Source organism: Tenrec ecaudatus, chromosome 14, assembly GCF_050624435.1.
Source record: "Tenrec ecaudatus isolate mTenEca1 chromosome 14, mTenEca1.hap1, whole genome shotgun sequence".
NCBI classification, from domain to species: Eukaryota; Metazoa; Chordata; class Mammalia; order Afrosoricida; family Tenrecidae; genus Tenrec; species Tenrec ecaudatus.
Genome location: NC_134543.1, coordinates 5104080 through 5129056, shown reverse-complemented (window position 1 = coordinate 5129056; position 24977 = coordinate 5104080). Strand labels below are relative to the sequence as shown.

General features: G+C 59.7%; 2 protein-coding genes across 3 annotated transcripts in view; one reads left to right on the top strand and one right to left on the bottom strand.

Moving 5' to 3' along the window:
- The first annotated feature begins 1461 nt into the window (after positions 1 to 1461).
- On the top strand, positions 1462 to 18203 carry DEGS2 (delta 4-desaturase, sphingolipid 2). The gene is made up of 3 exons (XM_075531897.1): positions 1462 to 1543; positions 15940 to 16682; positions 18057 to 18203. Exons 1-3 carry the CDS (start codon positions 1462 to 1464, stop codon positions 18201 to 18203), a joined length of 972 nt encoding a protein of 323 aa, XP_075388012.1.
- A 1189-nt stretch (positions 18204 to 19392) lies between these two features.
- EVL (Enah/Vasp-like) overlaps positions 19393 to 24977 on the bottom strand; it is a 132272-nt gene continuing 126687 nt past the window's right edge. The window contains exons 10-14 of one of the 2 annotated variants that reach the window (XM_075530790.1): positions 23022 to 23088; positions 22875 to 22937; positions 21362 to 21428; positions 21106 to 21163; positions 19393 to 19753 (exon numbers count right to left, since the gene is read on the bottom strand). In XM_075530790.1, the coding sequence (XP_075386905.1) occupies positions 19716 to 19753; positions 21106 to 21163; positions 21362 to 21428; positions 22875 to 22937; positions 23022 to 23088 (293 nt within the window). In that variant the 3' untranslated portion in view covers positions 19393 to 19715. The remainder of the gene's footprint in view (positions 19754 to 21105; positions 21164 to 21361; positions 21429 to 22874; positions 22938 to 23021; positions 23089 to 24977) is intronic. The other variant, XM_075530792.1, reaches the window with a different exon arrangement.

Below are 24977 nucleotides of genomic sequence, written 5' to 3'. Positions count from 1 at the left end.
TGTCCTTGGCCCGAACTTTTTTTCGCTCCATGTTTTTGTGGGTACAGTGGGGCCACTGGACTGGTTTCACTGGCCAGGCTGTGTTCTTGGCATCGCCTGAGTGCAGTGTTCTGGCTGCTGCCCGGGGGCAGAGGGAACTGGCAAGCTTGGTCTTGTCCCAGGGGGCGGGTTCAAGCTTTAGCAGCACAGGACTGACCAAGCTCAACAGAGATGAAGACATTCTGGTGCGGGAGGGGGGGCTTTTGAGTCAAAGGTCAGGGAGGGGGGTCCCTCTGCTGTTGCCTGCTCTGTGACCCTGCCTCAGTTTCCCCATCTGTGAGGCGGTGGCTGGCAGGATGACCTCTGAGGGCACTTCTGGCTTGGAAGAACGTGGACCATCTCACAACCTCTGCATACAAGCTGGGCCAGGTGACCCCCTTGGGAGATGCCAGGAGTGGGGTGGTGACCCCACGCTTGGCACTGCGTCTCCCTGTTGGGCAAGGAACAAGCATTTCTTCTCACTAGTGTTCTCTTGGCTGGCTCCTGTGTAGGAGTTGGCCTTCTCCCCAGAGTCATGCCCGGGGCTGCTTTTGGCTCTGGATTGAGAGCACAGGCTACGAATACCACACCTGGAGTCTTGCTTGGCCCAGGGCCTGCTTGGAGGTATCTCAAGCTGCTGCCTGGGGAGCTGCTGTCCTCAGGTGCACAATCTCCAAGGAGGAGGAGGAGGAGGAGGAGGAGGAGGAGGAGGAGGAGGAGGTAGAGGAGGAGGAGGAAAAGAAGGGCACCATTGAGAGATGAGGATGGGGAGCCCTGGATCTCTACCCCCAGAGCCAAACTCTCCATTCCAAGAAAGCCTGGCTCCTGCTCTCACTCCTCTGAGCCTTTGTCCTTGTTGTTTCCTACACTATCCAGACCACCCCCTTCTGCATTTTGGTGAACTCCTACACACTCTTCAAAACCCATAACAAAAATCCCTTCTGGTGAAACTTGGCTGTGTCCTGGCATCCATCACCCTGAGTCACATTAGTCACTTCCAGGTCTAAGTCCCCACACGATCCCGTCGTTCCTGGTAGGCAGGGATGGGGCTGACTCACCCTGTGGTACGGGCAGGGGAAGCAGTTGTCATACATCATTACCTGTCCTCTGTGATCCTTTGGGGAAAGGAGAGCAGAAGGAAAGGGGGCAGGTGAGGGAGAAAGTGCTGCAGCCCACCTTTCCAAAGATCTTTCTGTCTACCTGCATCCTCTTAGGGACTGCTGGCCTCAAGCCGCCTGCAGGTGGCAGTGGGACCCCGTGTACAGGTAGCCTGACTGGCCGGTGGAGAAGCTGCTGCCAGGGTGCACTCTCGCCTATTTCCATCTGGGGCAGAGAATGTCCAGGGGTAGCCCCGCCCCGGCCCCGCCTGCGCGCCCTGAACTAGACTGGAGACACCCGCGGTGGCAGGTGCAGAGCCGCGGACTGGCTTCCGAGCCACCCAGCATGGGCAACCGAGCGGGCCGAGTCGACTTCGAGTGGGTCTACACGGACCAGCCGCACACGCAGAGGCGCAAGGAGATGCTGGGTGAGCCGGATTGGGTCGCCAGGCTGGCGGGGACCGAGCCACCTGCGGGGACCGAGCCACCTGCGGATGAGAGACTCTGGGGCGGGGACAGGGCAAGTCCGATCCCAGGCTGGGGCCACCCGAGACTGCGTGAGCGGGGATGGGGGGCTCCGGGAGACAGGGTGAGCCTCAGCTGGGGCATGCCGCGCCGGCTGCACCGGGAATGTGCGCCGCGTTCGCCGGGAGCACGGCAGGACCCGCCGCAACCCCTTGCGTCCCCAGGGTGTGTGGGACGCTGGTGCCATGCCATGGGACTACAGGAGGAACGCCGCTCCCGCGGCTGGCGCCTCGGGTCCAAACTCCAGACTCAGCTTGCAAACGCCAGGTGCGGAGCCTCTTTGTTCAAGGGACACCCCGGGGGCGCGGGCCAGGCCAATGAGGGCAGGTCTCGCCGGCTGCTCATTAGAGCATTTGTCGGACACACATTCTGCTCACCTTGCTCCCAGTCGGCCAGTCATGCCCCTGTGGTCACTCTCCAGATTATCCTGTGCCGTAGCCACCACCCGCCCTTGTCGTTGTCCCGCAAACCTCTTCTCTGCAGTCCACCTGATGACACAATGCTACTTCACGCATTTGGTGACTGGCTTTGCCCGGCTTCAAAGGGCTGTTGGGGTTGATTCTGTGTGTTGATGCTTTGCCTGTTACTGTGTGAGCCCCTCCCTGCTGGTGGAGTTTTTCAATGCTGTTTTTGGCGCAAGTATCCCGCCCTATTCCCACCCCTTTTTATGAATTGCTTTTGTCCTCACCGGGGTCGTGCTTGGTAAAAACTTGTAAATTCAGTCAGATTGAGTGCCCTTTCTCGTGAGTTTTCCCCTTTGCTGGTCTTTTGCCCCGCCCAAGATGATGAGAACGTTTCGCCCGTGCGCCTGCGTCTCTTTCTTTTTCTAGTAATCATTTTTATTGGGGGCTCTCACAAATCTTATAGCAATCCATCATATGATTGTTTTGAGCACACTTGTCCAGATGTTGCCACCAACATTTCCAAAACATTTCCTTTTGGCTGGTGCGTGCATCTCTCATGCCTGGAGTGTATTTAGTGGTGGCTGCCACTGTCCCGGGCCCGGCCAGGGCTGGACCGCGGGGCAGGGTTGACTCTGGGCTTCTCCTGTGAGGTGGCTGTTGGAGCCATGGAGTTGGTTCTGAAGCACGAGAGCCTGGAGTGCCACAGAAGGAAGCCCTCTGCCCCGTCTTGCACTCTGTCCGGTCTTGCACCATCCATCCCTACAGGGCTATGCTGGTGCCATGCCTGCAGCCGCCGAGTCCTTCATCTGCCTCTTGGGGGGTCCTCTTTGCTCTCTCTGACCCTCTGCTGTTCCAAGCATCAAGTCCTTCTCCAGGAACTGGTCCCGATAGCAGGTCCATAGGACGTTGTCCAAAGAGGTGGTCCTTCCTGGAAGTGGTCACAGGAGAAGGCTGGAGCCAGGGGTCCCCTCCACTACCCCCTGGGCTGATCCTGGGTTTCTCCTGGCAGGACTCACTGGCTGGGGGTGGGGAGACACTCCAGCCAGCATCCTGGTCCCTAAGGAAGGCACAGCGCAGGGACCAGGCACCTGGCCCTATCCCAGAGCCCCCTGTGAGACCCAGGCTCTCTGGGAGGCAGCCTCGCCGGTCCAGTCTGTCCAAGGGGCACAGTGCATCCTGCTGGCAGAGTGAATGTGGTGGCAATGAGGTCTCAGCAGGGAGGTGCCCAGGGTGGCGGGTGGCATCCCAAGACTCAGAGAAGGCACTCTAAAGAGAGAAAAAGGGCCCTGGAGCTCACCCACCAACCAGAAGACTTCCTGGAGAGGGTGGTGTGGAGGGACTGGGCCACTTGGAGGCAGGGCAGCATGGGCCACTCGGGCTGGCTCTCCGGGAGTACTGGAACCCCCCGCGGGCCCCACACCCACTCCTCTCTTGGTGAGGGACTCATTCTCTCTGGCCATTTGCAACACCTTTTCCAGCCTGGATGCCCTTCCAAGTCCTTCCTCCCTGCTCACTCGCTTCCTCAGCTGTGCTCCGGTTGCTGGCTTCAAAGCCGCCACCTTCAGGAAGCCTGCCTGGCTGCTCTGACCCTGTGAGGGTCTTTCTTGGGGTTTCCTCTCACACTTCTCCTGTCCCCGCCCCCCCACCACTCCCGCGCTTGAGCAGGCTGCAGAATTCCGCTCAGTGCTATCTTCCTGGCTGGGAACCTTGCCCGCATCCACTGATCCTCCATGGCACCCTGGACGAGTGCACAGACAGAAGCAGAGGGAGGCGTAGATGAATTCAGCAGGCCGAGTTGCAGTCCTTCCCGGCCGGCCCAGCCGTTGTGCAAATGAGGACACATGAAAATGTTGTAACCAAGTTCCTGCTCCTGGTGCTGATAATTCAGCCAGGATGCATGGTCACGCTGTGTGGCCCTGTGTAGCAGAGTGAGGCTGCGCCCCCGGGCCACCTGGTTTTCTCAAGTCAATAGCCAGGTCTTTCTTGTGCAGTGCTGGGAGAGGTGGGTGGGAGGATCGAACCCCCAGCTTTTCAAGTCAGCGGTAGAGCGCATTAGGAACCCTGATACCTCACCTAGGCGAAAAACGATTGGGGCTGGGGGGTAGGGGTGACTCCCTTTCCCTAGGACCTGGGGTGTCCCTGGATGCTGAGAGAATGTCCCAGGTACCCACCAGTTTTGATTTTCAGAAGCAGTACTACATTGGGCTCAGGAAGTGACTTGCCCAGAGCCCCACAGCCTGGGGCCTTCTGAGCTGATGCCTACCTGTTCCAGAATGTTCCACACCCAGGTGGCCACTCACCCATACAAATGCCCTGGAAACCAGTGGGTCACACTCAAGATCCTAATCATGGATGGCGTCACAGCCTGGCAAGTGCGTGTAGAGTCCTGGCTCCAGATGCTGGGCAGGTGGGGCTACAGTCCAAGGCCAGTCCTGGCTGGGCAGAAAGGGCTTCCTGGGCTCAGGGTTCTAGAAAAACATGGTCCCACTGCAGACCCTGTGACACATCTCCCAGGTTCCCTGACCTGGGAGGGTCAGGGTGGGCCCTAGCAGAGACTAAGCCAGGTGTGCCCAGGGAATGAGCTGTGGCCTATGGACTTGGCTTTCAAAGCCACAGAGCTCTGTGACTTTGTTTTTTTTAATTATGAGACTGGGGCACGACCATGGTGAAAACATTCAAATAATCAAAGGACAACAAAGACAGGAAGCCGGCAGGCAGACTGTTTGCTTAGGAAGTTGGTGGCGGGTGGCAGGCTCCCACGGAACTGCTCAAGCTTCAGGGGGGTTTGTGGGCGCTGTTGTCACCCAGCCAGAGAGTTGGTCCAGGGGTAGGGTGTGGGTGCTCACAGGGACACCCTCTCTGCTCGTCCAGGGCCCAGCGATGGTCTGCCAATTGGCTGGCCCTCCTGCCCCGGGGTGGTGGCAGGGCCCTCCAGCTATGAGATCAAAAGGGAAAAGAGTGGTGTCTTGATCTGCCTGCCGGGAAGGACTCTGACTGGCCAGCGTGGGGACAGGCGGAGCTCGGGGATGCTTTAGGTTCTGTCCCAGACCACCTGAAGTATCGCAGGAAGCTGAAGCAAGCACACAGATTTTGGTGTCCCAGCACACAGGAGAGTTTAGGTGGCACTAGGAAAGGGGGCCTGGTGGCACTAGTGGAAAGGTAGGTGGTTTGAATCCCCCGGCTGCTCCGAAGAAGCATATGGGTGTCTGCTGCTGTAAAGAGTCTTGGAAGCCCACAGGGTAGTTCTACTCCATCCAAACCCACCGGGCCGCTCTCCTCTACCCTCCGGTTCACGGTGCGTCTGCATCAACATGGTGGCCGCGGAGTTTTGAGTGAGAGAGCGGTGCATGGATGTGAAAGAGCGGGATGTGGAAGTGGGAGGGCTGTGACAATGACACCCCCCCCCCCATGGCACAGCGACAGGAAGCTGTTGTTGGAAAAATGACACCAAGAGACTTGTTTGCCTCCAGGTTGACACTCACCTTCCCGATGCTTAAAGCAAACACAGAAACCAGCCAAAAACAACGCTCGCAGTTATCTTCCCAAGCGAAAGGTCTGGCCGAAATGGGGCTTTCTCCGCCTGAGCCGTCTCATCTCTGGCCAGGACGGGGAGCCCTCGGAGTGGCCACGCTTGGGATTTAGGTGGCACCAGAAGGAGCCCAGGTGGTGCAGTGGGCTAAGCATTGGGCTGCTCCAGGCAGAGTCAGCAGTTCAAGGCCACCAGCCTCTCCAAGAGATAAGGCTGAGGCTGTCTGCTCCTGTAAAGGTTTCACATCTCAGAAACACCCCACAGGGCCTCCGTGAGTTGAAATCAACCCAGTCCCTCCACACCACCCTCTCCAGGAAGTCTTCTGGTTGGTGGGTGAGCTCCAGGGCCCCTTTTCTCTCTTTAGAGAGCCTTCTCTGAGTCCTGGGATGCCACCCACCACCCTGGGCACCTCCCTGCTGAGACCTCATTGCCACCACACATCCACTCTGCCAGCAGGATGCGCTGTGGCAGGCACTGCACCAGCATAGCCCTGTAGGGATGGATGGTGCAAGACCGGACAGAGTGCCTCTTTCTGTGGCACTCCGGAAGTGGTCCTGTGCGTTTTTGAGACTGTAACTCTTTGCGGGACAAGAAAGCCTGGTCTTTCTGCTGACATTGAGGAGAGCTGCCTGGCACATAACCACTGCAGCCTTGGAAACCCTGTCGGTCTCGGCTCTGCTAGCCCCGGGACCACCCCGAGTGGAGCTGAGCTGATGGCAACTGTTTTCCACCAAGTGCAGGGGCCTTTGGTAGGCGATGCCCACAGGATTCACCTGGAAAGAGCAGAGAAGTCACTCGCTAAGGAAAGACAAGGACCGGGGTGCTGGGCGGGGAGGGAGCGGCTGGTGCACTGGACAGGAGACGGGGTTACTGGGACGGGACTGTCCAGCGCTGACCTCGTCCTCCCTGCTCAGATTCTCCAAGGGTCTCCACGGCTGGGAGCCGGGTCCTAACCTGCCCGCAGGGACAGCCAGTGCTTTCTCCTCACCTTTCGCCTCCCAGCTGTTTCGTGGAAGGCGCCACCCTCTCCCCATCTGGAAGCTTGTGCAGATGCTGCTCCCTCCCTGTTATTCGGCAAAGACATGGTCTTGGACACCCTCTCCGCGGTCCCCAGGCGTGGGACCCACCCATGGCAGTGAGCTTGGGTTTTCATGCCCTGGACCTGGACGCCAGCGTTTCTTCAGGACTTACCTTAAGTGTCCTTTGCTGAGAAACGCTCTCTGGCAACGCCCTTCTCACACGCCCACACCCAAGCCCATTAGAGACCTCGCCCCCTCGGGCCAGCGTTTCTGCAATGGGCCCTCCCTGGGGAACAAAAAGCCAGGGTTGGTGTTGCTGTCGCCTGGTGCCAGCGAGTCAGCTCCGACCCATTGCAACCCATAGCGACGACAGCATGCAGCACCGCCTGGGGTCCTGTGCCACCTTCACAGCTGTCCCCGTGCCTGAGCCCACGGAGGCAGCCGCTGCGCCAACCCATCTCCAGGGCCCCCCGCCCCTCGCTGCCCCTCCACTCTCCCGGGCACCATGTCTCTCCTGACAGCACGTCCAAAGTCTGTCCGCCACCCCTCGCAGGAGCACTCTGGCTGCACTTCTGCCGCGATGGGTCGGTTTGTCCTTTCAGCAGTCACGGTGCTCTCCAGCCTCTGCCAGCCCCACAGTGATTTATCACCTTGGCCAGTTCCGGTGGCGTCCACTTTTTTCTGTCATGGCCGAGCTCTAGGTCCAGTGTGTGACACTGAGCTTGGCGTTGGGAAGCGATACACACGCCAGCCCCCCTGCTCCCTGCCCTTAAGTTTTTTTCCTACAATTGTTGAGTTGACCCAGTTTACTCTCGCCCTCAGGAGGGGTCACAGCGTCTGGCACCCAGCGGCTCCGGGCTTGATAGCTGAGCAGTGAGCGACCCCACCAGGGGACAGACACCTCTACAAGGCTTCTGCCCTCTCCAGACAAACATTGCAATACACCTTGCTGCCTAGTTGTGCCCCCACCCTCCCTGCCAGGGTGGTGGTGGGGAGGACTGGGATTTGCTAGCCCCGTGCCCACCTGGTGGCTTAATCTTGGCCAGGTACATTTTTAAGGATAATTTTATTGGGGGTCTTCCAGCTCTCATAACCACCCACACATGCATTGCATCAAGCACATCTGTACATAGGTTTTGGCGAGTCTTGGAAGCTCGTCCATTTCCGGGGGTCTTTCTAGCCGGATCCCTTGCTGAACTTCACCGTCCTTTGGTGAACGGTGTGTTCATGTTCTCGGCTCATTCTGTCACCGGAGTATTTGTTTTTCTTGCGTGATGTAAGGGTTTTAATATGAGCCCTTCTAGCAGGGGACTTCAAAGGGTTTACAGAAAAATGGGATTAAAAGGCAGTGGATTTTCCCCGTGAACTTTGTGGTTTGTTTTGTTCACTTTCAGATAATAAAAGGCGTATTTGATTGAGCTATGATTATGATATCATATAGCTTTTGATAGCCAGGAAGGTCAGCCGTTTAAGACCGCCGGCTGCCCCTCAGGAGAAAGATATGGCGGCTACCCCTGTAAAGGTTACAGCCCAGGAAACCCCGGGCCCATAGGGAACTGACAGTGAAGTGAGTGAGCGCGGGCCAGATCCTGAGCGATGCAGGGAGCGTCCAAAGAGGGAAGGAGTACGCAGGGTCAGTGCGCACGTGGGTTACACATTGCCCTTGCTTCCATCCCACCAGCGGCTCTGAGGGAAGACGATGAGGCTGTCTGCACCCCCTCAGACTGACAGCCTTGGAAACCCGCGGGGACAGATCTACTCTGTCCTGTCAGCACCGATGGCAGGGAAGGCCGTTTCCAGAGGTGGGAGATGGTCAAGAGCCAGTGGTATTGATGACAGCGGGTTGGGGGTTTTGGTTTGGGTGGTAAAAAACCATCCCTAGAATCCACTTGAGAACATTTCCATCACTCCCACATGGTCCCTTATGACCCCACCAAGTCACTCCCCATTCCCACCCTAGCTGTCCCTGGCTTAGCATATTAAAATCGTCTATCTTTTGAGTGTCAGCTCATAATGTCACAAGATTTTCACGCGTGTCTGTCCCCTGGGTCCTGGACACACTTGTACTTCGTCTTTGGACCTTTCCCCAACTGCTGGGAGCCCCTCCTGCTGGTTCGTGGGTCCAGCCTGAGCTCTTCACGGCCCTTCAGTCAATATTTGTCCACAGGAAGAAAAGCAGGTCTATCAAGAGGCAGGCGAGGAGGTGGCGTGCCAGGCCTCCTGAAGGCACTCTAAGGGAGCTGACCCCTCCTTACCCCACTACCGAGCACCCCCCCCACCAACCAGGCAAGGCGGAGAGGGACATGTCTTCTGCTTCAGACAGGGAGGATCAGAAAGAGGGGCTGTGGGTCGTGGTTTATCTAGGATTAGGGCCTCGGTTGGACAAACAACTTTGGGGAAGGAAGGGATTAAGAGGCTTTGGGTGTCTTTGTGGGGAGGTGGTTGCCAGACGTAGGGTTACAAGGCTGTGGCGGGGTGTGGGGGGGACTCAAGGAAAAGGGAGGTTGGGCACCTGATCCCTAGTGGTGGGGGCTGTGGCCAGGCCCTGTGGCATTATCCACCCAGAGGATCTTCATGGCTAGCCAGCAGGGTGAGCAGCTGTGGGTGGGCACGTGGGTGGAGTGCTTGAGGTGTGGGCAGTGCCTGCATGGCGGGGTGGCAAGGGCCACCTCCTTTCCCTGATGTTCCCCAGGGGGACACTGCCTCCACCCCTAGGTGGAGCAGGGCTTAAAGTATGGTGCGGCTAACTGGAAGGTCCGTGGTTCAAACCCACCAGCTGCTCCGTGGGAGAACAATGAAGCTTTCTGACCCCTGTAAAGATGGGCAGCCTCGGTGACCTGCAGGGGCGGCTCCGCAGGGCTCTACAGGGCTGCCGTAAGTCTGAACAGACTACTGAAGCGGGTGGGAAAGGGACGAGTATGCCCAGTCCCAGTCTGGGGGCCAGGGCCAGCGCCCGAGGGAGCAGAGGAATCCGAGGGAGACGTGTGGCTGGGAGCCCCGCTGGAGACTTGACTCGACCACTACTCAGTGGGCACAGGGCAGGGCTGGGCTGCCAGCAGCTGCGGGGAGGGAGCCTGGTGTCCTGGGAGCCTCTTCTGCCAGCCCTGAGGGGGAGGCAAGCCCAGCAACGGGGCTCAGAGGTTTGCTGTGCACAGTCTAGGACCCACGGAGCCCAGGCTGGTGAGGGTGACTGTGTCTGTGGCCCAGCTGCCCTCGGGCCCTGTACCTGGGTCCTCAGTGGGAATGTCTGCCGAGGGAGGGGGTTGTTGGCAACACGCTGTGGCCAAGCAGCCCCGACTGAGCTGCTGCCACCCCCTCTGTGTGCCAACTCTTCCTCACCCTCCTCCCCGCCCTCCAGGGCTCATGTGGAGATCTCCATGGCTGTGGCCTCCAGGCTGGGTCCCCTGACCCTGAAGCCAGCAACTCTGGAGTGAGAAGCCACAGGGAGAGGAGGGAGTGCACACAATTCACAACACCCAGCTCCCAGGGCTCCAACCCCACCCACTGCCATTGACACTCCTCATGGGAGCAGATAGCCTCCTCCCTCCCTCCCTTGGACCTTGTGGCTGAGCCATACGCAGACCCTGACTGTCCTGGGCACCCTGTCCCCCCGCAGGCAGTCAGTGTTCTTTGGGGGTGGGCTGCAGAAACGAAGGGGATGGCTTCATCTTTGGCAGAGCCTGTTTCCAAACCTTTAAAATACAGCTAGTCAGCCCTGGACAGGCTGGTGCTGCCCGGAGAGTAAGCGTGTGTCAGACACCCACATGGGGACATACCAGCCCCACCTACTGCGGGACCCAGCCTCCCTGATGGGACTGGGACCCGGGACCTGCCCCTGACCTCACAGCCCTCCTTCCTTCCTGTGTCACCTCTGGACAGGGGGACTTGCAGTGGGTGGCATTCCGTCTTAGTTCAGATGACTGTCCGGCATGGGTCCTGGGTGGGCCCTGCCCTCAGGGCCTGCCCCAGTCACCTCACTTCAGCCAGGGGGCCAGGCCAGGACTTGGCATGACCGAGAGGACGTGGGGCAGGAACCCAGGCCATTCTCTGACATGGAGCAAAGCTGGAGCCCACCCCGAGGGCTCAGAAGGGACAGGACCGCTGGCAGGGCTGGCTGCATGGTGGCCCTAGAGCCTGGCAGAGGGGCAGGGCAGTGGGTGGGGTGAGCTGAGTTCTGAGTGGGGCTTTCCTTGCTGGTATGCAGGGGAAGGGCCCTGTGATGGCTGAGGGTGGTGGCCAGAGAGGGAAGCTGGGTCTGAGGAATGCCAGGCCAAGGACGGCAGGGCAGGGGCTCCCTGAGGGAAAGGCAGCAGGCATGTCATGTACTTCCCTTTGCTGCCTCCTACCACACAGGGAAGATGGGGAAACTGAGGCCCAGGGACCAAGACTGCAGGGGGCAGGCAGTCACTGCTCTGGTCTGCTAGGTACATGATTGCCCTGTCTTCTGACCCAAAGCCAAGAGCCGTAGGCTGGTTCCCAACTGGCCTTGCTGGTGCTTACCTGTCACTGTTCCTGGCTTTGGCTTCCCTCCAAGGGGAAGCAGAGGGCCACCACCCTAATAAGGACAGCTAAGCTGCTGGCCTCGGAGGGACACTCCCAGGCCCGGGAGCTGAGGGGGAGGCTGGGCTGGGCACTGGGTGTGGGCTATGCAAAGCCTGGGCTTTGCATTCAAGTCTCTGGTCGTGCTGGGGCTGCAGGCAGGTCCTTCCTTGCCCTCCTTTACCTTGTGTTCCCCACTCTCCAACCCACCCCCCCAACTCACCTGGCCCCCTGGGGCAGACTCCAGCCAGCACTTGGCTTTCCCATCTGCAGTCCTGGCCTCCAGGAGCTCTCTCCTGGAGGGGGGCCGTGCTGGTCTGGGGGAGGGGGGGTGCGGGGCTGGCTGGGGCCAGGTGGGGACATCCTGGCTCTTCCTCTTCCACTGTAATGACAACCACAGACTTGGCGGCCCGAACCCATTCTGAGGTCCCAGGTCCGACGTGGGTCTCCGGAGGCTCCAGGGGGGCAAGTCCGGCTTCCCAGGACCGCTGCATTCTGGGAAAGGGGTCCCCTCCTCCATCACCCAGACCTCCTTGCCGGCCTCACATGGACCTTCCGCTTTGCCACCCTCTTCTGCCCTGCCGATGCACGGGTCTCTGAGTAAACCCTTAGCATGTCCACATCTGACAGCCAGCTGGTAAGCAAGTGTCTTCCCCAGACCCCGAATAACGCCCAAATCAGAGACTGAGTCGGCTCAGGAGTGACGCCCACCCCACCCCGCTGCAGCAAGTGCCCCGGTGGCGCATGTTAGGCACCGGGAAGCTCCCCTCAAGGTCAGCAGTTCAAACCTAATAGCTACTCTGGCGAGAAGGCTGAGGCTGTCTGCCCCTGTGAAGGTTTGCAGCCTCAATCCTAACCCTCAGAGGGCAGCTCTGCGCGGTCCTGTACACGGCAGTCGAATCCCCCCGATGGCAGCGAGCTTTCTGGCTTGATTTTCGTGCCCACAGAGCAGCATGGTGCCCGGTCCCGGGCCATTTCTGAGTGCCCCGTGTTCGGGGCTCCACGGTGACCGCAGTCCTATCGTCTGTGCCCCCGACCCCACCCAAGGGGAGGCCCCACCTGTTCTGCTGTGACAGGGGGGAGGGGTGACTTTTTTAACTGCTTGCTTGAGCCGGAAGACAGAGATGACCTCGCCCAAACGCCATTTTTCTCAGAAGGGGAAACTGAGGTGAGGGCCCGCTAAGTCACTTTGGAAGGATCACCCTGTCGGTCAGCTGGGCTCAGACGACAGTCACAGACCTGTAGAAGCATGCTTTCAGTCTTGTTCAGTTGTTGTGGTGGGGGCCGGACCAACCCATCAACCTCTCCACAGGCAGTCGAGCGACATGGGTGGGGTTCATTGAGCTGGGAGTTCCCCTCGCCCCCTTCTCTCATTGCTTCCCCCGCCCCTTGCCAGAACCATCCGCTGGTGGCCCCCTCTGGGTCCCTCGCCAGCATTTCAACCTGCTGTGATCAGTTTGATCCCATAGGACCCACAGGGCGGATCGTTCAGAAGAGCACTAGGCCTTGCTTCCTACTCTTTGCCAGAAACCTGCCCGCGCCTGGGTCACCCTACTGGGATTTGAGTTCCGGTGGGCCTAGATTCCACCATCGCAGTAGCAGGCAAGCTGCCACCGTGGAGACACCTGGCATCTGTGGGAGTCCTTCTGCCATGGTAACCACCATTGGCCATCGTGAAAAGGGCCCTCTCTCATGGCTTATAGTGCCTATCCGCCATCCTGCCCTCCGAGAGCGGCCCGGAGTCCCCAGGTCTCCTTCCAGCTCCAGGGTGGTTCTTTAGGCAACAAGGGCAGGGCCGGGAGGATAACAATTAATCACCCTGATTACCCGCCTTCCTGTCCACCGTCATGGTTCTAACACCTCGCCCTGGGGAGCAGTTGACACAGCACGCTGCAGCTCCCTTAGACCTGGTCTCCACTGGCTACGCCCCTGGGGCGCCTGCTCAGGGATCATGGCTCCAGGCCCTCTCTCTAAGCCTCCCGGGGTCCCGTCCACAGTGCTGAACCGAGCTGGAGTCAGGATCGGAACCCTGCACCCTAGCTCGCACCCGAATGCCTCTTTTCCAGACTCCAGGCCCCTGAGGGTCTGCGGGTGGGCCCACAGCTCTCTGATGTTCTGCTTCTCCAAGAGTTCCCTGCCTGCCTCTCTGGGGATGTCCTTGGCTTGAGTCCTGGGACAGGACTTTGGGGTCTGAGGCTCGGGCGGAGAGTGTGTGTAGGACCTGGTGGCGGTGGCTGCGCCCAGCTGCAGGTGCCCTTGCACACACCGGACTGTGGGTGCCCCAGATCTGCCACCTGCTGGAGGGTGGTACGTGGGCACTCAGCCCTGACCTCGGGGTAGTGTGGGGTGTGGAACAGCTGGGATTCACACCCTGGACCTGAGGTGGAGGGGTCGCTGGGGCCTTTGCAGGATAAGGGACCTGTCTCTCTCACCAGTCATGGGCTGTGTCACTTCTGGGGACGAATACTCCGTGAGGCAAGAGATGCCATGCCCGCTGGAGAAACTGAGGCTCAGAAAGGGGCTATCAGAGCCCTGGCCCAGATCCCAGGCGGGGCCAGCTGGCCTGAGGCCCTGCTTGTACTGGGAAGCTGGGCAGGAAGGTCCACGTTGGAGTCAGCCATTCTTGGGGCAGCATCTCCATTTGCTCCCTTCTCTTCCCATACCTGCAGACGACCATCTTCAACGAGCCGGGTCCTCTGTGGGACACTCGAGTCACCACCTGCTTTCCAGCAAGGTCCCCTAAGTGAGCCCTGGAGCCAGGCAGGGCGTGTGCAGAAATGGGTGGACAGGCAGGCAGGGCATCTCTGGAGAGGCGTCATTGGTATCTTGGCAGAGGGTAGGGCCTCCCCCAGCCAAGGACATCCCTGGAGAGGTTGGGATGCACCTGCAGGCCAGGCCAGCCACCTTTGTCCTGGGCAGGCCTGCCCCGCGCCTCCGTCTTCCCACTTGTGGAGCCTGGGGCAAAGAGGTGGTGAAGGGTTTGGCTAGTGGGGGCCTCCGGCTGGCTACTCCCTCCTCTGCCCCCCGTGTCTCTGCCAAGGAACCTGAGCTGACCCCACCTCTGTCTGGCTGACCCCTTCCCTGGTGGCACTGGAGAGGGGCTTGGCAGGCAGAACAGGGAAGCTGCTGACCCTGGCCACCAGTGCTGACCAACCAGGGTGCCCTGGCCTCAGTGTCCTTAGCTGTACATGATGGTGCTGGCTCCTTCTCTGGAGGGCTGTGGGCTCTTATCCTGAGATCTGAGACCACGCCCCACCCCCACCTCGCCCACCAGCCCAAACCTGCTGCCACCTTCGTCTCTTCCCACCAAGTAGCCACAGAGGGTTCTAAAAAGGACCACTGCCTATCCCTGCCAGTGTCCTGTGGTCCCAGCGCCCAGTGGCCCTGCCCTGCCCATCCTACCCAGGCCTCCTCCCTGCAGGGAGGGTCGTCTCTCAGCCCAGGAAGCCACTCCTTCCTGGCTTGTCCCTTTGCTGCGAAACAAAATTCAGAAAGCACAGTTTCCTGCAGCCGTCACGGTCTCACCGTGCTCCTGCAGACCGCGGCTCTCTGCAGAACCGGGACACTTGCAACAAAGCGAGAGCCCTCCTGGCGGTCCCCCACCCTCGGAGTCCTGCCAGGGTCTGCACTTGGTCTCTGCCAGTACCTAGTACACACACATACACACACACTTTGTCTCTGCCAGTACCTGGTATATCTCTCTCTCTCTCTCTCTCTCTCTCTCACACACACACACACACACACACACACACACACACACACACACACGGTCTCTGCCAGTACCTGGTATGTCACACACACACACACACACACACACACACAGAGTCTCTGCCAGTACCTGGTATCTCTCTCTCTCACACACACACAGTCTCTGCCAGTATCTGGTATCTCACACACACACACACACACACACACACACACACACACACACACACACACACACACAGTCTCTGCCAGTATCTGGTTATCTCTTACACACACACACGGTCTCTGCCAGTACCTGGTATCTCTCTCTCTCTCACACACACACACACACACACGTGCACACACACACGGTCTCTGCCAGTACCTGGTATCTCTCTCTCACACACACACACACATGGTCTCTGCCAGTACCTGGTATCACACACACACACACACACACACACACACACACACACACACACACACACACCATACACTGCTCCTCAGCTGTGAGCACTGGTGAGCCCCTGAAGCCTCGACGGTGGGGCAGGAGCAGTGCTCACTGCCAGGTCCGGGCTCATTGCTGCGTCCACTGCACGCCCCATCTCACAGGCCCCAGACTCACTTGACCTACGAGCTTCTTCAGAAAATCAGAAACAGAAAGCAACCCAGGGCCCCGTGGCAAGGAGAGACTGTGTACTTTAGCTCTGCCCTCTACCCAGGACAACGGGTGGGTCTCTGCTTCTGCAGCCCCCGGGGAGGGCCATTCCCACCCACTGTGGGAAACACTGACCCCTCTAGTTGAAGGTCTTCCTCATTTTTGCCACCAACCAAGCACAATGTCCTTCTCCAGGTACTGGTCAGTCCCTCCTGACCAGGTCCTCACTTCTAAGGGGCTGTATTTCTTGGGACAAGTGGGGCTGCTGGGAGCAGGGTGGTGGAGGTGGGGCGGGGGCAATTCCAGTCCCTGTCATTGCTTGGGGGCTTGGAGGAGTCCTGGGAGGAAGGAAGGATGGGGAGGGAAGGAAGCAGAGTCGAGGAAACAGAAGCTGGAAGGAGAGGGGTCACAGCATCCAGCTGGGGGCTGGCGCCCACTCACTCTTTCCCTCTGCTCTCACCCACAGCCAAGTACCCAGCCATCAAGACGCTGATGCGGCCGGACCCACACATCAAATGGAAGGTGACTGGTCTGGTGCTGGCACAGCTGCTGGCCTGCTACCTGGTGCAGGGCCTGGCCTGGCGCTGGCTCTTCTTCTGGGCCTACGTCATTGGCGGCTGCGTGAACCACTCACTGACACTGGCCATCCACGACATCTCCCACAACACCGCCTTCGGCACCAGCCACCCAGCCTACAACCGCTGGTTTGCCATCTTTGCCAACCTGCCCATCGGCATGCCCTACTCGGCCTCCTTCAAGAAGTACCACGTAGACCACCACCGCTACCTGGGTGGTGACGGGCTCGACGTGGACGTGCCCACCCGCCTGGAGGGCTGGCTCTTCAGCCACCCGGCAGGCAAGCTGCTCTGGCTGGCCCTACAGCCACTGTTTTATTCGCTGCGGCCACTCTGCGTGAACCCCAAGGCCATAACCGGCATGGAGGTGCTCAATGCCCTGGTGCAGCTGATCACCAACGCTGCCATCTTCTCCCTCTGGGGGCTCAAGCCCATGGTCTACCTGCTGGCCAGCACACTGCTGGGCCTGGGCCTGCACCCCATCTCGGGCCACTTTGTGGCCGAGCACTACATGTTTTACAAGGGCTACGAGACCTACTCCTACTACGGGCCGCTCAACTGCATCGCCTTCAACGTGGGCTACCACATGGAGCACCACGACTTCCCCAGCATCCCTGGCTGCAACCTGCCTCTGGTACGTGCCAGGGTGGGCACCACCGGGGGCTTATGGGGTGGCTCTGGGATGACTCTGGGCTCTGAGGCCGAGGTGGGGGGACGCCTGGCCACTCGGGGGCTGGGTCCCTGCTCAATGCTTACTGTGTCCTAGGTGAGCAGAGTGCCCTGTGTTCAGCCCCATCTTGTCAGGCCAGGTGTGGAGGTGGCCTTAGCCAACACTGGCTGCAGAGCTGTTTGAGGTGGCTGAGGACAGGGCAGACCCAAGCTCCTGGGGAGGGGGCTGTAGAATTTCTGCAGAGGAAGCGGGAGGGGCCCAGGCATCCAGACTTGTCAGTTTGCCAGTGTCCAGCCAGTTAAGAGGCCATGGTGGCTGCTATGTAGGGGATAGGGATGGGTGTGTGAGGCAGGGAGGGCCCCCAGGAGTATGGACATGCAGTATGGGGCTATGCCTGGCCCTGCTCAAGTGTGTGAGGCACATGTGTGTGAACATGTTCACATTGATGTGCTAGCATGTTGGTGAGTATACCCCATGTGCACTCATTTTGTGTGCACAGGTGTAGCTGCCTGTGTTCATCTGCTTGCATGTGTACTATGCATGCAAGAGTTGGCATGCCCCATTCATACACATGTATACACACATGCTGTTGTTCATGTTTGCCCATGCATGTACTATTGTGTGCATGTTAGCATGTCTGTGAATATACCCTGTGCACACAATTTGTGTGTGTGCACAGATACCCATATGCTCATGGCTTGTGCATGCATGCACTAATATATTGGCATGCCCCATATGTACATGTAGGTACTTGATGTGCCCACCTGCTTGCAAGTGTTAGCATGGTAGTGAGTATATCCATGTGTGTACACTTTGCACATGCATGCAAGTGTGTATGCACATGTGCACTAATGTTCGTACATATTAGCATGTCTGAGTGTGCCCCACATGCACATGTTTTACAGGCATTCGCTTGTCTGCCCATGTGCTAACACGTTAGTCACATGTACACATGTTGGTGTGTCCATGTGCATATATGCAGGTGACTGACACCTGCTTGCACGTGAGTTTACCATGTGTATATGCATTAGCATGTTGGTGAATGTGCCCTATGTGTACATGTAGCTAACTGCCAGCAGAGATTTCCCGGCTCGGCCTCGGCGTGGCAGGCACCAAGCCTGTCCTCTGCTCTGCAGGGGCCCAAAGGGCTCGTCAGTGGCACCTCAGTTGTGGGACCCCACCAACCTCTTGGGCAGGCTGGGGAGAACTATTGGTGCCCTCCCGTGACCCTGGGATCAGCAGGCCCAAGTCTCCTCCACCAGAGCTGAGGAGCACTGGGTGGGAGGCCAAGGGGGCCAGACCCGGAAGAACCACTGACGGTTGCCCGCTCTGCTGCAGGTGCGGAAGATAGCCCCCGAGTACTACGACCACCTGCCGCAGCACCACTCCTGGGTGAAGGTCCTCTGGGACTTCGTGTTTGAGGACTCGCTGGGACCCTACGCCAGGGTGAAGCGGGTGTACAAGCTGGCAGACAGCGGCCTGTGATGGTGCAGCCACGGGGTCAGCAGGCCCCACCTGTGCCTAGCACCTCAGAACTGGTCTGGCTGCATTTTGTCCCAGTACTTTTGGCTGATGCTCCAGTCTCTTGTCCAGGGGCAGTGTGTGACCCTGCTGTCCAGGATGAGGCTGGCCCCCCATGCTTGGCTGACCATTGCCATTTCCATGACCTGCTGGACTTTTTCCTTGGGGTCCCGGCCCCACAGGCTCCCAGGCCTCTGTTCAGTGTCTTACATTAAATTCAGTGCTTGCTCTCACAGCCTTGGGACTGTGCTATGGCGTGGCCTGGCTCTCAGGTCCCCAAACGTGTGTCTTTGCATCTGCTCCACATACTGGTGTCCTCTGCTTCTGCCTTGGGGGTAGGGATCGCTGCTCACAGGCTTGCATGTGCATGCTCGCCCCAAGTTTTGAATATGAGCCCGAGTGGAAAGCAGGGCACCCCTCATTCCCAGCCTGGCTGTCCCTGACCTCAGTGGACGGATGGACGGAAGACTTATGGCTGGGGTCCAGCAGCTCAGACCCCGCCGTGGTGCGGTTGTGATAGGCTTCTCATGGCACAGGTACCACAGGTCCGGTGGATGAACATGTGAGGCGACAGCGGGGAGCCCAAGGGCCCTGGCCTGAGGCGGCGTCAGGGGACCTAGGGGTGGGTGTGAGGTTGCTAAGCCAGGTGCTGCTTCCCAGTCAAGTGCCAGGTGCCTCCCAGTGCCAGGTACTGCTGTCCCGAGGTGGTTTAGCCCGCTGGGCCTGTAGGACTGACTGGCAACTTCCGGAGGACTTTGAGCCCAGTCCCTCCTTGTGCACACAGCAGGTAGGTCAGGCTGGGGCTTCGGGGCCAAAGTGCTGCCCTACCGGTAAGCGTAGTCATGGAGTGAACTTGACCCTGACACCCCCACCTTAGGTGTCGGAGGACATCAGCCTGGACTGGGAACAGGTTCAGTGGCCGTGAAGAGATGGTCCCAAGGCCTCCCACAGCTGACGCTGGCCACTGCGTGGTCTCGGGTGGCAGGAGGGGGGCGGGTCCCGGCAGGTGGAGGGGCACAGTGGGAGCCTATCCAGGCAGACAGCCCACCAGTCCCCTTCTGCCTGGAGTCCCACCTCTGAGGCTGCTTCGGGCCCCCCCGCCCAGGCCCCCGGCGCCAGTGTAGTGTGGAGGAACATGAGCAGCAGCGGCCAGTGGGCAGTGGACAGTTTATTACCCATGTGGACACAGACACCCGCAGGGATGCTCCTGCAGGGGAAGGGCGGCACCCGGGCGGAGCGCCTTCGAGGGGCTGCCATCTGATGGCGAATGACAGGGGGCTTCGCTGGAGGGGCCGGACAAACGGACATTTAAATAAGCAAATATAAAATACAAAAGAGATGAGGAGGCCGGTGGGTGCTGTCAGGTAGAATCTAAAAAAAGGAAAACCAAACCAAACCAAACCCAGGAATCGCACTGGCCCTCGCTGTGGACCACTCTCAGGAGGGGCTGCTCCTGTTCCGGTGGCGGCGGGCTGGCTAGGTGGTGCTGATTCCACTCAGCTCTTGCCTGATGGCTGCGGGCAGGACAGGACAAGAGGGGCCTCAGGAGCAGGACAGGGCAGGGGCGGTTCCCACCTGCTTCCTGTGCCCCCAACAGACCCTGCCGGGCGGGGACAGATGACATCTTGCCTGAGGTCAAAGACACGTGAGTTGTGTGTTCCGATGGGGAACCTTAATGTAGGTGTGGTCCAATAGGTGCCCCTTCCTCTCCCAGGTTTTTCCTGCCAGGAGCCCTGCCTGGTCGGGGCCCTCTGTGATCCCCTTTACTGGCAAGCTATAGGCCTGGCACAGGTTCTGAGCTGAGCGGTGGGCCCAGCTTTCCCCCACAGCAGCTGTCTGTTCCAGCACCGCCCCCTCCCCCTGCCATCCCCACTGCAGAAGGCTTGGTCCCGGAGGTCAGAAGAGAGGCCCCCTGGGTGGGTGTCAGCCAGGAGGCAGAACTCCCCATAGTCGGCCTGGGGCTCCCAGTTTTACCCATAAATTCCCTATCTCCCAGCCTTCCAAAGCAACTGGGTGGACAGGAGCTTGGGCAGGCTGTGACTGTCCCGCCCCGGGACAGCTGGGCAGGTCCCTGACTCTGCCTGGGTGATGCTGGCGGCCCGAGGGGTGGTCCTTCCCCTTCCTCTGGCTCCAGATCTGAGCACCTGCACCAGGGCTCGGACGGAAGGATGGGCGTGCCTGGGACAAGAAGGCCCTGGCAGGGGCTCGGTACTGACTCTGCTGAGGTCATTCAGGGGCGCTTTATGGGGAGCTTGGTGGTGAAGCCTCTGGTCCCGCTGGGAGCCAAGCAGGTCGCTCAGCCACCACAACTGCTCACAACGATGGGCCCACTGCACCTGCCGGGCACGGCTACGGGACATGTGCTAGCCCACGGCTCCCCAGACTCCCCCAGACTTTTCAGATGGAATTCCTCAGCGTCCCCGCCATGAGGAGTGTTTGCCCCTCCCAGGGCAAAGGGTGGTGCTTTCGCAGTCACAGCCACTGTGGAACCGGCCGCTCCAAGGGGGAGAGGCTTGGCGGGATGCTTCTGTGGGGAAGGTGGGGCGGCGGCCGGGAAGTCGGAAGTGGCTGGCTGTAGTCTGGTTTTTATGGGTTTGGGTCCTGGCGCCCATGCACCCTGAAACCCACAGAGCCTCAGTTTCCCCAACTAGCACATGGAGGAGGGGCGACAAAGAATGCAGTCACAAGACACAGCCTCCACTTTCCCCCCACTGCCCCCTGGCTCTGTCCTGTATCCTGCAGCCCAAGGGACAGGTGCCCCTTCTCTGGTGGCCCAGCCATCTGCCTCTTCTGACCCCATCCTGTGCCCACCCTGGTGACTGCCCCCACCCCCTCCATCACCTCCTCCTCCCTTGCCCCCACTCACCCTCGATGATCTCCTCCTTCACTCTGTGCAGCTCTCTGACCACCTCTTCCAGGATCTCCTGAGGGAGGACAGAGCCACCAAGGCAGTGACGGGGCATGATGGGCCTGGAGCTCACCCTCAGGCAGCCCCGGGGCCCTTGGAGGCTTCCCTCCCTGAGCTGGGGGAAGGAGGACGATGCCTGGGAGCCAAGGGGCAGGCTCCACTCCAGCTCCTTGGTGGCCACACTGGCCCCGGGAAGATGAGGGGCACCACCCACCTGCTTCATCCGGTCGAAGTCGAAGGCATCCAGGGCCATGTCATTCACGCTCCCGGCTGGCTTCATCCTGTGGGGAGGCCGGTACGGTGGGTGGTGCCCCTTGCTGAGGATTGATGGCTGGGGTCGGGGGTGCTGGTGCACCCGGTCTCACTGCCCCCCTCTGTGGCTTTCTGAAGGTCCTCTCAGCCACGGATATGCTCACTTTTCTACTGGCCTCCACTGCCAATCTCCACCAGGCTGGGATTCCAATGCCCCCCAGAACTTGGGGGTTGGGCACTGTGAGAACACTGCACACCTCCCTTGTGTTGGCAGCAGCTCAGCCAGTGCCCTGCAGATGCTCCATGGCTCAACTTCCCGGACCTGAGCAACTCCCGAGCCTGGCAGGCTGACTTCAGAGGGCAGGCCCCTGTTCTGTCCTGCCCACGTGCATCTTCCCCACTGGATGAGTTAGTTCACCAGATGGCCTGCTTGGTTCTGGCTGAGTCTGGAGGGACCAGGGCCAGCGGACGTGTTGTGGCAGCAGCCCCACACCTTACCCTCCCTGGGCCTCAGTTTCCCCACTTGTACATGCAAGCCCTACAAATATGCTGTGGGGAAGGGCTGTTCCACTGTCTCCCAAGCATCCTCTGGGGAGGAGACAGACAGCCTCATCTCTAGTTTGAAGGGGCAGGGGCAGCAAGCGAGGCCTTGCCAGCCTCCTTCCAGAACCCTGTCCTCAAGCTCATGGTGGCTCCTCATATACAGAATCCAAACTCCCCCCACCCCTCTCCAAACAACATCCTCACCCCTGCCACTTCCAGCCCGGTCGGTCGGCTGCTCTGTGGGCTAAGTCCCAAGCCAGTGCTACCCACCTTCCCGTCGGCTCCAGGTCTTCTTCGCACATCACCCAGGAGGCAGCCCTTGGCTGTCTGTCTATGTGGTGGTGGCCTGGTGGCCGGGGCCCCTCCTGTGTCCCTGAACCTGCAGGCCTAAGCTTCACCTCCCACCTCCCGTCCTGTCAGTCCTGGGGCCAGGGTCAAAGGTCACCTGCTCTGTGTCAGTTCTTGACAGGCTCAAGACAATACTTGGCTGATGGACATGTGTGGCTATTTGTCTTGGATGTGGGGACAACTTCAATTCCAAACACTTTACCCTGTTGTCACCCACGTCCAAGTGTAGGTAGCATGGCTGGTATGTCTGCAGGCAGGGCAGGCTTCCTGAGGAGGCAAACCTGTCCTTACCTGACCCAGAGGACAGGTGGTGACCGGGACGTGAAGGCTTGGAAAGCCTCCCATCTCTCTCTGCTCCCAGGCCGCTGGCCACCCTGCCCCTGGCCCCAAGAGCTAGGCCACGTGACTGCAGAGTGCTCCTGGCTCCTGCCCCCCAGAGATAGGAGAGGACATACCCCTCTTCAGCACTTTGTTAATGACGAGACCGGGGGGGGGGGGGCAGGACAAGGGGATGTTAGTAGTGGGGCGAGGAATAAAGGCGCCCTGGGTGGGTAGGGGACACATGGGCAGAGGGTTGTCAGTACCTAGGGTGAGGCTGTGACTGGAGGGGGCCCTTAGCTTCGGGGCTCTTGGCCACGGACGGGGTTCTAGGGCAAGGGAACGAAGCAGACAGGTGAGTCGGGGTAGCGCCCACCTGCCCGCTGGGCCCACCTGGTTCCCAGGCGGCTCACCTGGACAGCAACGAAGATACCGGCTTCTCCACAGAGTTGCTGCGCTCCCAGGGCTTCCGGCCAGCCTCTGTCAGGGCGAAGGGGCAGCCCGGACCCCAACACCGTCAGGCAGGATGGCATTGTGCTGAGCTCACTCCTGCTTCCACGTTTGCTCGCCCCGACTGGGCAGGACCCACCCTCTGGTTCCACTCCCTCAGAACATGAGCCTGATGGTCCAGGGCCCTCATGAGTGTGGCTTCTGCCGGTGGCAAGAGGCCCTCTCACGGAGGAGAGTGAGAAGCACCCCAGCTGACACTCAGGACAGTCTGCACCCCATTTTCTTTGGGACCCCGGGCTCCCTGTGGGCCTGCTGCTGCTGGCCATATGTCAGCCCCAGACATGGTCAGCTAGCCCTTTGTCTGCCGGGGCCTCATGCTGGCTTCCTTGTTTGCCTTCTGTTTAACCAGTGCTGCTGGTTGTCGGCAGGACGGGGCGCAAGTGGCCGTGGAGTCAGTGGATGTGTTGAAATTGCACAAGACAATTTGAGAAGAAGACCAAGGAGTGCGTGTTCATGAACCGTGCAGCCCTGAGTCAGAGCGCCAGGAGGGAGCGCATGCTCAGCACACCTGCTGAGGAGGAGCCGTCCCAGCCCCGAGTGGCGAGACCAGCGGGCCTCTGGGTAACACACTAGAGGATGCAGGTTGCTTCCAAAGGAGATGGATGGAGGGCATGCCGAGCCGCTGTGCCAAATGCACCGGCTGGTGTTCAGTCGTCTCAAGAGGCAGCGCGTGATCGAGACCCAAAGGGGTTGAAGGAAGAAGTCCAAGCAGCACTGGCGGCGTCAGCCACACGCCAGGCTCTACGAGTCCACGGAATCCCAACGGATGCCTTTCAACAGGCTGACAAGAGCACACAGACCCGCTCGTCTGTGCCGGACAATAGGGAAGGCAGCTACTTGGCTGACTGACTGGAAGAGAGCCCTGTTTGTACCCATCCCGAAGCAAGGCAATGCTCTAATGCCCAAATTACAGAACGCCATCTCCGATGCCCCCGGCAAGTAAGTGAAATTCCGCCGAAGGCCCCCCAGAGGCAGTTGCAGCAGTGCACGGAAAGGGAGCGAGCTGCCGGAGGTCCAGGCCGGATCCCGAAGAGGACGTGGAACAAGGGGTGCCCTTGCTGGTGTCAGGCGCACATTTCAAAAACACATCACTGTGTCCCCGAGGAACACGGACCACAGGGCAGTCACACGAACAGAACAAGGGACGACTGCCCAGTGGACACTCAGGGTATACGCTGAGCCAATCACCCGGGAAGCAGGACAGTGTGAGGAAGGGGGCCCCTCAGGGCTGGAGGAAGGCTCCCTGACAGCCCATGCGATGCGGTGGACACCGCCTCATTTGCTGAAAGCAAAGGGGACTGGACGCTCTTCCTGATGGAGACACAAGACGGCAGCATCTGTCATGGGCGTCAACCTCGGTGTCAGGCAAGCAAGGACGCTCACCTCTGGATTAACAGACGCTGTCACAACAGACGGAAAGAGATGTTAGAAGTCGGAAGGACTTCGTTTGACTTGGATACGCAGCCAGCGTCCTTGGAAGCGGCGGCCAGGGTACCTGATGGTGTTGTGCATGGGGCAAGTCCTTAGTGAAAGGGCACAGGGCTGCTCTGAGGACAAAGGGGTGCTGCACCCACTCCATGGCGGTTTCAGTGGCACCCACGCACGGAGCTGGATGGTGACGAGGGCAGGTGGAAGAAGGGAAGCACCTGAGAGATGGAGCGGTGGAGAATGCTGAAAGTACTAAGGGCTGCCCAAAGCACCAACAGGTCTGCCTCGGAAAAAGCACAGCCAGCATATTCCTTCGAAGTGACGATGGAGCCAGCGGAGGGTGTCAGACATGGAAATATAATTATCATTTGCCGAAGGGTCACGAGGAGGGGAGGGGTGAAAGGGAGCCGATACCAAGGGCTCAGGTAGAA